This window comes from Cydia fagiglandana, chromosome 6 (assembly GCF_963556715.1).
Source record: "Cydia fagiglandana chromosome 6, ilCydFagi1.1, whole genome shotgun sequence".
NCBI lineage: Eukaryota > Metazoa > Arthropoda > Insecta > Lepidoptera > Tortricidae > Cydia > Cydia fagiglandana.
In genome coordinates, this window is record NC_085937.1 from 5,257,511 (window position 1) to 5,270,084 (window position 12,574).

General features: G+C 41.4%; 1 protein-coding gene across 1 annotated transcript in view; it reads right to left on the bottom strand.

The window, feature by feature from the left end:
- LOC134665041 (uncharacterized) overlaps window positions 1-12,574 on the bottom strand; it is a 116,285-nt gene that overhangs the window by 14,749 nt on the left and 88,962 nt on the right. The window contains exons 4-5 of the mRNA XM_063521823.1: window positions 1,125-1,416; window positions 324-913 (exon numbers count right to left, since the gene is read on the bottom strand). Coding sequence (XP_063377893.1) covers window positions 324-913; window positions 1,125-1,416 — 882 coding nt within the window. The remainder of the gene's footprint in view (window positions 1-323; window positions 914-1,124; window positions 1,417-12,574) is intronic.

Consider the following 12,574-nt stretch of genomic DNA (forward strand, 5'->3'; position numbering starts at 1 on the left):
CGTTAAAATCGTATTACACCGACGATAAAGTACTAGTACCCATCCACATTGCAATATAAAAGCAGAATTAAACCGAACCCAACATAAATTTGTCTTATAATATCATTGGGATTATAACATTAAACTATTTCAAAGTATAATTTGCATTTACAGTGAATGGTTATAGTTTTGGAACCACCGACGACGCTGCGACGGAATTTGCATTTATTATACGAGGTAGAGCAAACGCTGACACTTAGATAACTTTTTCAGTCGTTTTGCAAATGAAGTTCCAGATTTGTATAAAAAGCACTTTACTTTAGTCGGGATATTTTAAATCTTACCTCAATTTCCAACTGGAATCCGTGTAGTGACTGCAAAGTCGCTGGCTGTAAGAATGTTCCAAAAGGTGATGTCGTGAATTCAACTAATAATTCAGGTCCGCTCGATATCGCTTCAGGGACGGCGACCCCGCCGCCACAAAACTTCAAAATAACAGGATCCCTAGTCGTATAACCGTCGTATACGGTAACATAGTCTTGCACTTCGTCGCATTGTTGCCAGACTTTCAACTCCCGTCCATTGTTTCCGCGCTCTTGTTGAGACGCGGCGTACAATGCCTTCTGACTTCTAATTGAGACGAGCTGACCATTCGGCTGTTTCACCACAATTAAAGCGTGTTTTCCTTGAGGCACTTCGTGTTGTCGCACGGCGTAGTAACAGGTCAAGTTTCTGGGGTAAACGCCTGGGAAATTAGGCGACTGTAGCCTACAGTTTTTACGATCGCAGTCGCTGAAGATCCGCGAGCAATAAGTTCCGGAGATCAAATCCCCGAGGTAATACTCGGTTTTTGTCGTTCTAGCGACGTTCGTATCTTCACCCCGTGATATGTTTACGGGATAAGGCATAGGCCTGAGCTTGAAAAAAGGACGTTCTGAAACGAGAAATTGTTATGAGATTTGTGAACGCTTTTTGTAGCCTGTTTCTCTTGTTTTACCCGTAAGAAAGTAATATCTCTGTGTGACGTTTTATTTATGTTACGGTTTATGGTTCTAGCTGAATGTGAAGCATAAAAGAGACGTATGTAATTGGCAAATACGACATAATACTAGGACACTAATGTGAATATGTTTAGTTAAACTTACCTGATGGAGGCGTTCCTCCAAATCGTACTGTGGCATATTCTCTTCTCAACACCTTGTACGCCATACGGAAATCAAAATTGTAATTGTTCTGTTCTTTCGATAAGTGTAGTAAGCGTATAATGAGCGTAATGGATTTTGTTTCGCTGTAGTATATGGACGGGCCCCACGAGGTCCCGCACCAGGAGCCGCCGACTTGGGGCCTACTGGCCTCTTGGATCTGCATGTAGCCATCGGGACATCCATCTTCTGTGAAGGATGTGAAGCGACCGAGAGTGAAACTGTCGAATAACACCTGTAAAGACAAAAATAGTTTTATCCTCGTTATAGTCCTCAAACTAAGGTCTTCAAACTAGGTAAATCATTTTTTTTAACTCATTAATTATAATTACGTAGAAGACAAGACTCGAAAACAAACTACTATTCGTGTTCATCACATAAATACCGATAAAAAATGCAAAATCTATTTTTGAATAATAGGTAAGTACCTATAAATTTATTTTCCTTTTTCTTTGTATTATTGTAGGTAGCTACAAGTAGGTAAACATTAAAACAAAGCTGATAACAAAAATCCTGGCATAATCCAGTTCATTTCGACAAATGCAAACACTTGAAATATGTTATAATTCCGAATATGCAAGAATTATTTTTGCCACAAAAGCTCGGTTTGTGGCCACAAAGGGTAGAGGAATTTACCTAAGCAACGTTTTATATCATACTTGCAAGTGGGACCCCAGCACCTTTTTTATTAGTACGTACAGCCCTAAAACAGAGTACATACTTACTTATTTAATATTACAAGGCATGGTCGACACAGGTGCGGTACTAACTACAATGATGTACTTCTTGTAAGCTTGGTTACAAAGCGATTATAAAAAAATTAAGGCACTTTAACCAGTGTCGAAGTTAAAATGTACATAAAACAGATTTTTGTTGTTTTTAATGTTTTATCGACGATAAATTAGTTTTAAAACAGTTTAAATTTTAATTTAGATCCACCTATATAAGTAACGATCAAAAAATCCCTGGCGATAGCCGTAGTAACCTATTGTGCATGGTGAGGCTATGCAGTTCTAGAATTTATCGATTACAGTAGTTTACAGAAAAATATGCACAGTTTTGCTTCAAAATCCTAAACATTTACTTTCCGGAGATATCTCTGTGTCAACATGCTAAGTCATTTTAAATTTCAGCAAAACCCAGAGCTGCCTTAACGCGATAAACCAACATCCATCTTATACCGTAAATAAACCTCTACTGAATCCACAATTTAGTATAATTTGTTTTACGTTGAAGTTACAGTTTAATGTACAGAGCTCCGAGGCAGTTGACCAAAATAGAACTAGGCAACGCGGAAAACGCAATTTGAGGGTGCAAATTGCATCCCGCCTGTATCTACTGGATAAAGTGTCGATAAGGATTCGACTCCGTTGAGGATTTATACTTGGCAACAAAGAGAGGACAAATTTTATAGCAGGCTCCTGCGGCCCGGGTCGATTGAATGTATTTTAGCGACGATTGCTCAGAGATTTTTTGCAGATGCTTTTGCTTGTACACAATGGCTGCCTAAATTTCAAAAGAATTTAGAGATGTTATACGTAATTTTTTATACAATTTTTTTATAAATATAGGGACTACTTACTTACTTTAGGAAAGATAAAAAATAATTTGTTTTAAAAGAATGCTATTTAAAATAATTATCAGGGTAAATTTTCGACTGTCTAATTAGTGTTTTAATACTTATAGAATAATAATGATAAGAATATATTTCCCCTTAAATTCGAAAAAAGTAGGTAATAAACAAATAATCTGGAAAGAATGATGTTTCACCTCATATTCTGTTATAAATATATATTATGTACATGATATGTATTTTAGAAATAAATTTATTCTGAGGTATCATTCTCGCCAAAGCCGATTCAGATAGGATCCGAATATATTCCAAAGCAAGCAAGATGAAGCAAAAACGAACTGACATTCATAAACAAAACATGAAGAGAACGAAATTGTACCCGACGCCTTTCGACATACGCGTTATTCGCGTGGAAAACACAATTTGCTGTCGCGAGACATGGTTCTCGCGAGTCTTTGATGAAATTTAAATGTGCTACCGCCAACGAAAACGCGTCGTGGCATTTCAATTTCCGTGCCGAGTGTACACATGCGGTGTAAACAGGTTACGACCTAAGCTGGATTGCAGTCTAGACTTAAATTTGCCATATCTACCAAACAAGATGGAATTCTATTACAATTTTGCTGGAGATTTTGATATTGCTTAGAAGGATTGGTCGGGCTATTGTTCAGGCAAAAATATGAATATTTTTCAGTTTAAATGGCCTCAGTGGAAACTGTATTGGCAATGAATCTCAATTTGTATTAGCAAGTTGCTAATCGAACCAATAGTTAAGTACTTAATCACTTAATAAAATTAGATCGATAATGTATTCCAAAAAGCATAGGTATTTTTCGTTCATTTTATGCAGCATCGTAGAACTACGTATAATTATAGTTACGAACTATTTAGTAATATGTAGTTAAAGTCAAATATCACGTCGTTACTTAACCGCAGTTAACTTTTGTGGAGCAACTGTGGAGCAAAACTGTGTGACAGTAAGCATAGAATAAATAATAGTAATAGGTACAGAAGACTCACTCTCTATCAAAACGCGTCTGTCACGATCAGCACAGGATATGGCCGCTAGGTGGCGACAGCGCCACGCGCGGCTAATGGCTTTCCCCAAAATTGGGGTGGAACGGATGCACTTTTAGCTACCTGTAGCAAAGCGACGAAATTGCGGAGTGAGCCACGCCTGCAGTAACTAAGCAACTAGGTAAGTTACCTAATGTTCATGTATACCACGTTGTTCCACATAAGATAACCTACAGTGTGAAATACGGCCCTGATGTATGCCTGATGTGTGGGCAGGTACACCTTCTAAAAGATAAACATTTTACGCTTCGATAAACCCATAGGCGATAACTTCTGAGTTTAGCAAGTTGTGCAAACAGAACTGTTTCTAACTATTAATAGACTACGAGTTGCTTTCAAAGTTAAGAGCTGCGACACACGAAGTTCACCCAACTTTGCTTGCATCCCCAGAAAACTAGACGGGGAAAAATCAACACGATTTTCTACATTAATAAAATGTAGATATCCGTTAGTAAACATGTTTTTCGCTTGAAAACATGTTTTCATAAGTTCTCATCTGAACTCTGATTTCTCGTTTCACCGGTATTGAACCGCAAAAATAAGTTTAAAAATAAGTTTTTTCACACAATGCCAATATTATGCTTCGGTATTTTAGTAAGTTTGCTTTAGTATTTTCCAAACTGGAAGGATACGCATCACCTATCAAGGTGCCATCTTCGTACCTACAATTTCTAACCTAAAAATGCCAAATGACGCAAAATCGTATTAATTTGACGTCTAACAGCGTAACCTTCCAGCTTGCAAAATACTATAGTACCTATTTGCATACTCGTATTCAGTTTTCGTAGCTTTTAGGGTGTAACACGTCAAAATTCAAAACAAAAACCTTATTCATCAAAAATAATGAATAATTCATAAAGTGGGTACGCACTTTTGCAGCTGTGTGTAGGTACATCGCGATGTTAATGAAAAGTATTTTTTGGATTTATGGCATGCATGCTTTTATTAAGGTGGGTTTACAAATTTGAAACTGTAAAATAAAATACCTCTCGAAATCTTGAAACCCAAGATTCAAAGTGACTGTATTGTATGTATATGTATACCACAAAACGCAGATATACCTTCTGGTCTCTGTCTACTAAGTCCACAAACCAACAGAAGTCCTGTTTCTATAAGCAAGTTACACACATCAGTTTACTCATTAGCTCCACAAGCCGGCGAATCCCTACTAGACTAATCAACGAGGCACTTGTCTGACACAATTGTTTAGTCTGTCAAAGAACTGTTTCATTTCAAAAATAGACAGAGAGAATCAACTATCTTTGTCTTACACTGGTACTAGCACCCAAAAGAAAAGGATGAGTACTTATAGTTTCATTATTCTTATTTAAAGAGTCATAAAATATATATTTTTGGAGCTGGAGCTGGAGCTGGATGTACGTTCAATTTAATTAGCCCCTTGAATTTTTTATGATATAATCTGTCAGCAATCAAATGTCACATATCTGGTGGAAGAAAAGAATCCTTTTATACCGGAGTACACTGCGGCTGCCTCGGCCGCATTCCGACTGAAGTGGCCGCCTTTGTCTACATGCTGGAATAATTCTACTTATTTCGCGTTTCTCGTTAATAATATAACAATGAAGCTTTTAAAAGAGCAGTCCTGAATTTTTCGCGCGTTCTGCACGCTTGGAATTTTAATTGTAGAATAATTGTTGTACAAATGCTATTTTAAATGAACATAATTAATTTATTCTAAATGACAAGTATTTTTAAGCGTATCAAAACGATTGTGACAGCACTGAAATGATAAAATGAAACAATTTAATCGGATTCTTTATAAGTAAGTATAACTTAATATTAATTAAATATACATCTCGTCGATTCAAACCCTTCACTCGTAGTCAACGAGCCAACCTGGTAACCGAAAGAAACATTTCCCAAAATCAATTTTGTTTATTTAAATTTATTATCCTCGCAATCGAATTTAAATGCAGTATACGAGTACGTTTAGGCCTCGCTTAAATACCTATTTTATCCCCAACTTAAATCAACCCTGGCCTGCTGCCTGGTTAAATTGCCTCGAATAAAATGAATAATTATATGCTCTCGCTGTATAATCTACGAGTACAATATCTACTATTATTATAGAGTTATGGATGACACACGCTAGCCTAGACCGGGCCACGACCGGGCCGAGGCGTCCGTCCGACGTGTCATTTTCTATGACGGCTGATCGGTGATCACGTGGTAATTTCCATAGAAAACGAAGCGCTGGTAGCCCGCGGTCCGGTCTAGCGTGAGTTATCCTTTAATGGTCCTACTCCACTTCACCATAAGGGGAGATATTTTTACCCCAGCCGTCCATTGTGCTATTCAGGCTTTTTTTAAATCACTTCACGCTTCTATGGCCACCCTTAACCGCCCTCCACGCAATTTTCCATAGCTCTAATAAAACCCTGTACATATACTAACCACAAAATAGATAAGTACAGAAGTCAATCACATGTACGTACTTTACTTTTCATACCTACGCTCGGCGGTCGCTCTAGGGTTGCGATTGTTGCGAACTATGACTTATGCACAAAAAACTATCGTGGTAGTGGCACTCGTATCTATCGTATCGTATCTCGAATTTAGTTGTTTGATTTATTGTTGAGGATGAAACGGGAAGAATGGAAATATAAATTAATAATAACATTAATAACTCAAATGGGTATTTTAATTTTAATGTCATTTTTATATTACAAATTTGCCACAGAAAATATCTTGCGATGATTCCGAGATTGGCGAAATACACGATTATTATATTTTAAGTGTAATAAATTCGCATTCTCATGTACAATGTAATAAATTCGCATACGCATTCTCTCTGAAACCATTGGTAGCTTAAAAAACGACAATTCACCGTTTAATGTTGAATTTAAACAACCGTCCACTGTACAGTTATAATAACTTTTTGTTTTGTTTCTCCATTATTGCACAAAAAGTTCACAGACGCGTGTCTCAAGCGGATGGCACTCGCGCTCGCACTGGTCCCAACTGGTCCGAGATATCGTGTCCGTGAGCAGTGTCTATGTGTGCGTTCCTCGAGCGCGCTTTGTATGTAGGTTGATTTCTGTACCTATCTGTTTTGTGTACTAACTCTCCTAGACTCCGTACTATGAAGCATTTAAGAAGACACACGTGGTCACCGCTAACAACTCACATACCTATAGATATAGACGTTTTTGTACTTGTAACTTCGCCACACAATTGAATTCTACTTCAATTTATACCACTCACTAGGCAAGGCAAATGTAGGTCTAGGTAGGTCAAGTATAGGTCATAAACTTGGACATTCATGCAGTATGGTGGCGCTCTTTTTTTTTTTTTTTTTATTATTATGCATGGGTTTACTCATGGCCACAGACTAGCCGAGGCGTAGACGTGGCCTACGATGGAGCGAGCTCGCCCAGAAGGTGCCTGTTCACTCTTGATTTGAAGGTTGCCGGGTTATAAGAGCACGGAAATATAGACGCCGGCAAGGAATTCCATTCCTTGGCAGTGCGCATAAGGAAAGTAGAAGCAAAGCGCTTAGTGCGAATTGGCGGAATATCTACCAAGTAAGGATGGAAACCGGCCGTGCGTCTAAAAGTCCGATGGTAGAATGGGGACGGTGGAATGAGCTCGTGTAGCTCTTGGGCACACTCCCCGAAGTGCAACCTGTAGAATACCGACAGGCTGGCGACTTTCCGCCGATGGGCCAAAGTCTGAAGCTTAGCCGTTAGCTTCTTGTCGCCAATCATCCTCCTGGCTCTGCGCTCCACTGAGTCCAAAGCGGCGAGTTGGTATTTAGCTGAGCCATCCCACAGGTGGCTGCAATACTCCATACACGACCGGACTTGAGCTTTGTAAAGTGTTAGAAGCTGTCCAGGTGTGAAGTATCGCTTCACCTTATTTAGGACGCCCAGCTTTCTGGCCGCAGTTTGTGCTTTAGACTCAATGAAGCTGCCGAAGCCGAGGACTGAACTCAGCTCCATGCCGAGGAGTTCCAGGCTGTCGGCAATAGGTACAGATGCACCCCGGAAAGAAGGAGTCAGGTCGAATGGACTCCGTTTAGCGGAAAATAGACACGCCTGCGTTTTGGAGGCATTGAACGTGACCAGATTGTCATCACCCCACTGGGAAACGAGACTAAGGGTCAAGTTCATTCGCTCAACCATGGCCTCTCTCTGTGAACGTATATCCTCCCTGCTGTCCCCTGCACTAGCCAAATATCTCTCAACAACCGTACTGTCATCTGCATAACCTACAATGCTGGGTTGCAGCATGTCGTTAATGTGGAGCAGGAAAAGGGTTGCGGAGAGAACAGACCCCTGAGGAACACCGGCGTCAATGGCCATGAGGTCCGAAGAGCAGCCATCAATAACTACTCTGATCGACCGTTCACTCAAGAAATCAGATAGCCAGCTACAAAAATCAGCAGGGATGCCGTAAGCAGGAAGCTTGCTAAGGAGACTTGCGTGCCAAACCCTGTCAAAGGCCTTCGAGATGTCCAGTGAAACAGCAAGCGCTTCACCGTTCCTCTCGATGGCCTCGCCGCAGTAGTGCGTGACATACGCTAAAAGATCCCCAGTAGACCGACCTATGCGAAAGCCATATTGACGGTCACTGAGCAGATCATTTGCTTCGAGGTATGCCAGCAGTTTGCCGTTAAGTACCCTTTCCATGACTTTACAGAGCATGGAGGTAATGGCGATTGGTCGGTAATTGCAGGGATCAGCACGACTACCCTTCTTGGGTACTGGCTGCACGTTTGCAAGCTTCCAGGATTTCGGCACCGTTCTTGTTTGGAGAGAGAGGCGGTACAGGCGTGTCAGTACAGGAGACAACTCAGGCGCACACTGCTTTAGTACACGTGCAGGTATACCGTCTGGTCCATTGGCCTTATTCACGTCAAGATTCAGCAGAGCTCGGCGTACCTCTTTTTGATGTATAGCAATTCTCTGCATAGAGGAACTGCAATGAGGTAGCGTAGGTGGAAGTTTTGAGCCTGCATCTAGACGTGAATTGCTCGCAAACAGAGAAGCAAACAAGTTAGCTTTCTCTGTCGCGGAGTGGGCCAGTGTCCCATCAGGTTTCTGCAGAGGTGGCAATGTGGGTCGGCAGAAGTTGGATTCGACCGCTTTCGACAGGGACCAGAACCGCTTGCTACCAGGAGGGTAGGAGGCGAGTTTGGCCCCTATTCGACTGACGTGGTCGAATCGAGCCTTTCGAAGCACCCGTTTGCAGGACTTGGCAGCTGAGTTAAAGGCTTTTTTCTTCGCGCGAACCCTCTGTGCTCCAGCTTTGGTATCGCGGGCTAGTACCCAAGCCTGGTATGCAGACTGCTTAAGAGCCTCGGCTCGAGCACAGTCCGAATTGTACCATGCTCGGGTCTTGTGATCGAGCGATAGGTCGGAGAACGGAATGAAATATTCCATTCCCTGCCGAATCACATCCGCAACAGCCTCAGCAGAACACGAGGGGTCACCCGAAGAAAAACAGACCTGCTGCCAGGGGAAAGACGCAAAGAAATGCCGCATCTCATCCCAGTCCGCTGACTCGTATCGCCATACTCTCCTCGTGCCCCTAGGGCAGAGATCAGGAGGAGAGTGGATCGACACGGATTTCACCAGACAGTGATCGGACGATCCTAGCGGAGCTGAGACCGAAACCGAGTGCCTGTCTGGATCAGTTGTCAGCAGAAGGTCAAGGCAATTGGGTGTATGGTCAGTAACATCCGGTATCCGCGTCGCAACATTTACCAGCTGGGTAAGGTTTAGGGATACAGCAAATTTGCGCGCTTCCCTCCCAGCGTGGCAAGTATTCTTGTACGGGAACAGCCACTCCTCGTGGTGGGCGTTAAAGTCCCCAAGGAATACGAGTTGAGCCGCGGGGTACCGCTGTTGGGCTTTATCTGCCATCTCAGTAAGGTGGTCAAAGAGCCTAGTTGTCTCCTGGTTTCCGCTGTGCGATCGGTAGACACAGGCATACAGAGTTTTCTCTGAGCCCGAGTCGACCATAATCCACAAAGTGGAAAACCCGGCAGCCTCAAAGCAACGGAGACGCTTGCAGCAAATGTCATCGCGGACGTACACACAGACCCCAGCACGTGCTCTGAACTTATGTTCCAGTGAGTAGCCTGGGTAGTTGAGGTACGACGCGTCCGCTGGGGTTTTGATTTGCGTCTCCGTCAAAAAGAATAGGTGCGGTTTATCGGTTTCAAGATGGTGGTGGACCGGATCGATATTTGAGTGCAACCCCCTGATGTTGGTGAGGTGCACTTTCAATGGGAGGAAGTGCAGCCGGTGTTTAACCCTATTCTTTTTTCTTTTTGTTTTCATATTTGTGGAGTGTGGGATGGGTGAAAAAATGCCTGTCGAGGTGTTGCGTTTACCAATTGGATCACTTGAGCTAATCCGGACAATGAGGAGCTCACTTGGAGACTGCGGGGACGCCCGAGCCCCCCTGAAATAACCCACCGGGTCCTCCCGTCCAGTCGCCAACTGGCACGGTGGAGCTATTCCAGGATTTTTCGCTAGGTGGCGGGGCAGCCTCTCGCACGTGGCTGTCGTACAATTGGGCCCCCAACTTCCTGCGGTCGGCCACCGGCAAGACCGTGCCTCGGATCCCGCTACCCTCCAGCGAGAGCTGCTCGGCCCGACGTCACTCAAGGATCCAAAAACCGGCATTATGCAACACAACTGACAGCAAATCATCCCCCAAAGGCACTGGTACTCCCGCTCATAGACGAAACGCAGCAAGGCTGCTTGGCGCCTGACTCCGGCGGGAGGGTGGTAGCAAACCAGGCGGCCCCTTGCGGGACCTACCACCGCTGGTTTGGACGTAGTTTAAGGACATACCCGGGTCCAAATATGCATATGCTAAATTAGTAGAGAAGCCCTTCACTTCGTTTGACTTCCATCAAAAAGATTGTAGCGATAGTAAATCGTATTGTATATTATAAAGTCTGTCAAGCCGTTTCCGTCAGTAGAAAAAACGGCAAATTTAAAAAATGTAGGCGCGAATGGTAATCGTCCCGTAGAAAATTTGAATTTCGCGCGTTTTTCTATTGACAAAGTTGTTTGACTGGGTATTTCGTAGCACTTGCTGACAGTTACTAACATATTTTCACATCACCCATCTATAATAACTGCCAAGTGCTACTAGATACTATTAGTTATGCTTCATCGAAACCGAAAAAAAATAGCTAAACTCATTAAGTAATTTAAAAAAAGCTGAACTTAAGTACTTAATAAAATAAATAAATTTTGATGAATATCCTAATTATTAGGAGGCATCAATTATGTTGTTACAGAGGGACGTGATGTAACACTTACATACCTCTGTATAAGTGCAAAATATTGTGTTACTGTTATGCAAATATTTATTTCAGTGTCATTAAGTAAATGGTCTCTGAATAAACCCCCACCTAACACAAGCTGAAGCTCACAATATAAAAAGGTCACGTTTTTGAAGACGAGCCACGTATGAAACGCCAAGCGCGTCGTATGAAATGAAGTCGCTAGCATTCCAATTTTATTTATGACATTACATTTTCTAGCGAGATTTTATGCATTACTATTTGATAGAGAAGTTATGTTTTTCAAATCTTCATGCTGGACATATTTTATCGTCATGGCTTTTGATATTTATGTAACGTGTTTGGTAGCATTAGAGTGAGGCCATACTTTTAACTTTGCTTGTAATTTGAATGAAAAAATATGGCAATGTCAAATTTTTGGGGAAATGTAACATATATAATGACACTCTCACTTTGTTGAATCAGTGCAAAGTTAGATTATAGACTTGTATATTTACCAACAACTGAACGGGACCTTAATTATATTCATTCAGACTTAGGGTCGGTTCCACCAAACTGTTCGTATCGTTAAAGAGTTCGAGCAAAATTTTTATGTATGGAAAATTTCATAGTAAAGCGCCGGGGCGCGCCGGCTGACGTTGATCAGTCTGTCAAATGTGGTTGGTGCAACTGGCCCTTAGAGGTTGTTCAATGTTGGTATATTTGTGTTCAGGAATTAAATGTTCCCGTTTATCTCCTAAACTACAATGGTAATTGAATTTTTATTTTCTATTAAGGTTGCTTTTTGTAGTACGGTTTTGTATGCTTTCAAATTTCGAGTTTAGTCTTTAATTGGTAGTTAATTAATTAAAGTAGTTGTCTTAACTTTTTTTTTTCAAACAAATAATTTATTTGCAAACATGATATACTTATACAGTGGTATTACTAAAATAAATTAATAACTAGATTAAATCTAAAATAGGCCCGTGTTGTCTTAACTAATTCCAATGAACTGCTGTTAACATTCTTGATTTGCCATGATAGTCTGTGAAATAACGTCCTAGCTAAATCATTCCAGTGACGGCATCGTTAGCCCCTCTATTACATGTCATTGTTGCGTTCTGAATAGAGCACTTGACGTTGCCGCAACAGGGTCTTCGTCAAAAATTATTATACGTGTTTCACCTTATTACAAAGGCATAAGGCGCAACAGTGTTTACATATTTTTGACACCGACTCAAATATTCTTCTATCTCCTTTCCTCTCTAGTTACATAATGTGAACAAACGAGACCACACGCTCACGGTCAGATTGAACTATTTGCGTGTCTGAAGTACTACAGGAGATGGATATTTTATAAAAGAGATTTTAAGAGAAATTCGTGTTCACGGTCTTGGTAGGAGGAATAAAGAGTGACATTGTTACAAGATTGAAGACTTATAAACCTTGTGTGTAAAAGTGAACCTTGGAAAATAT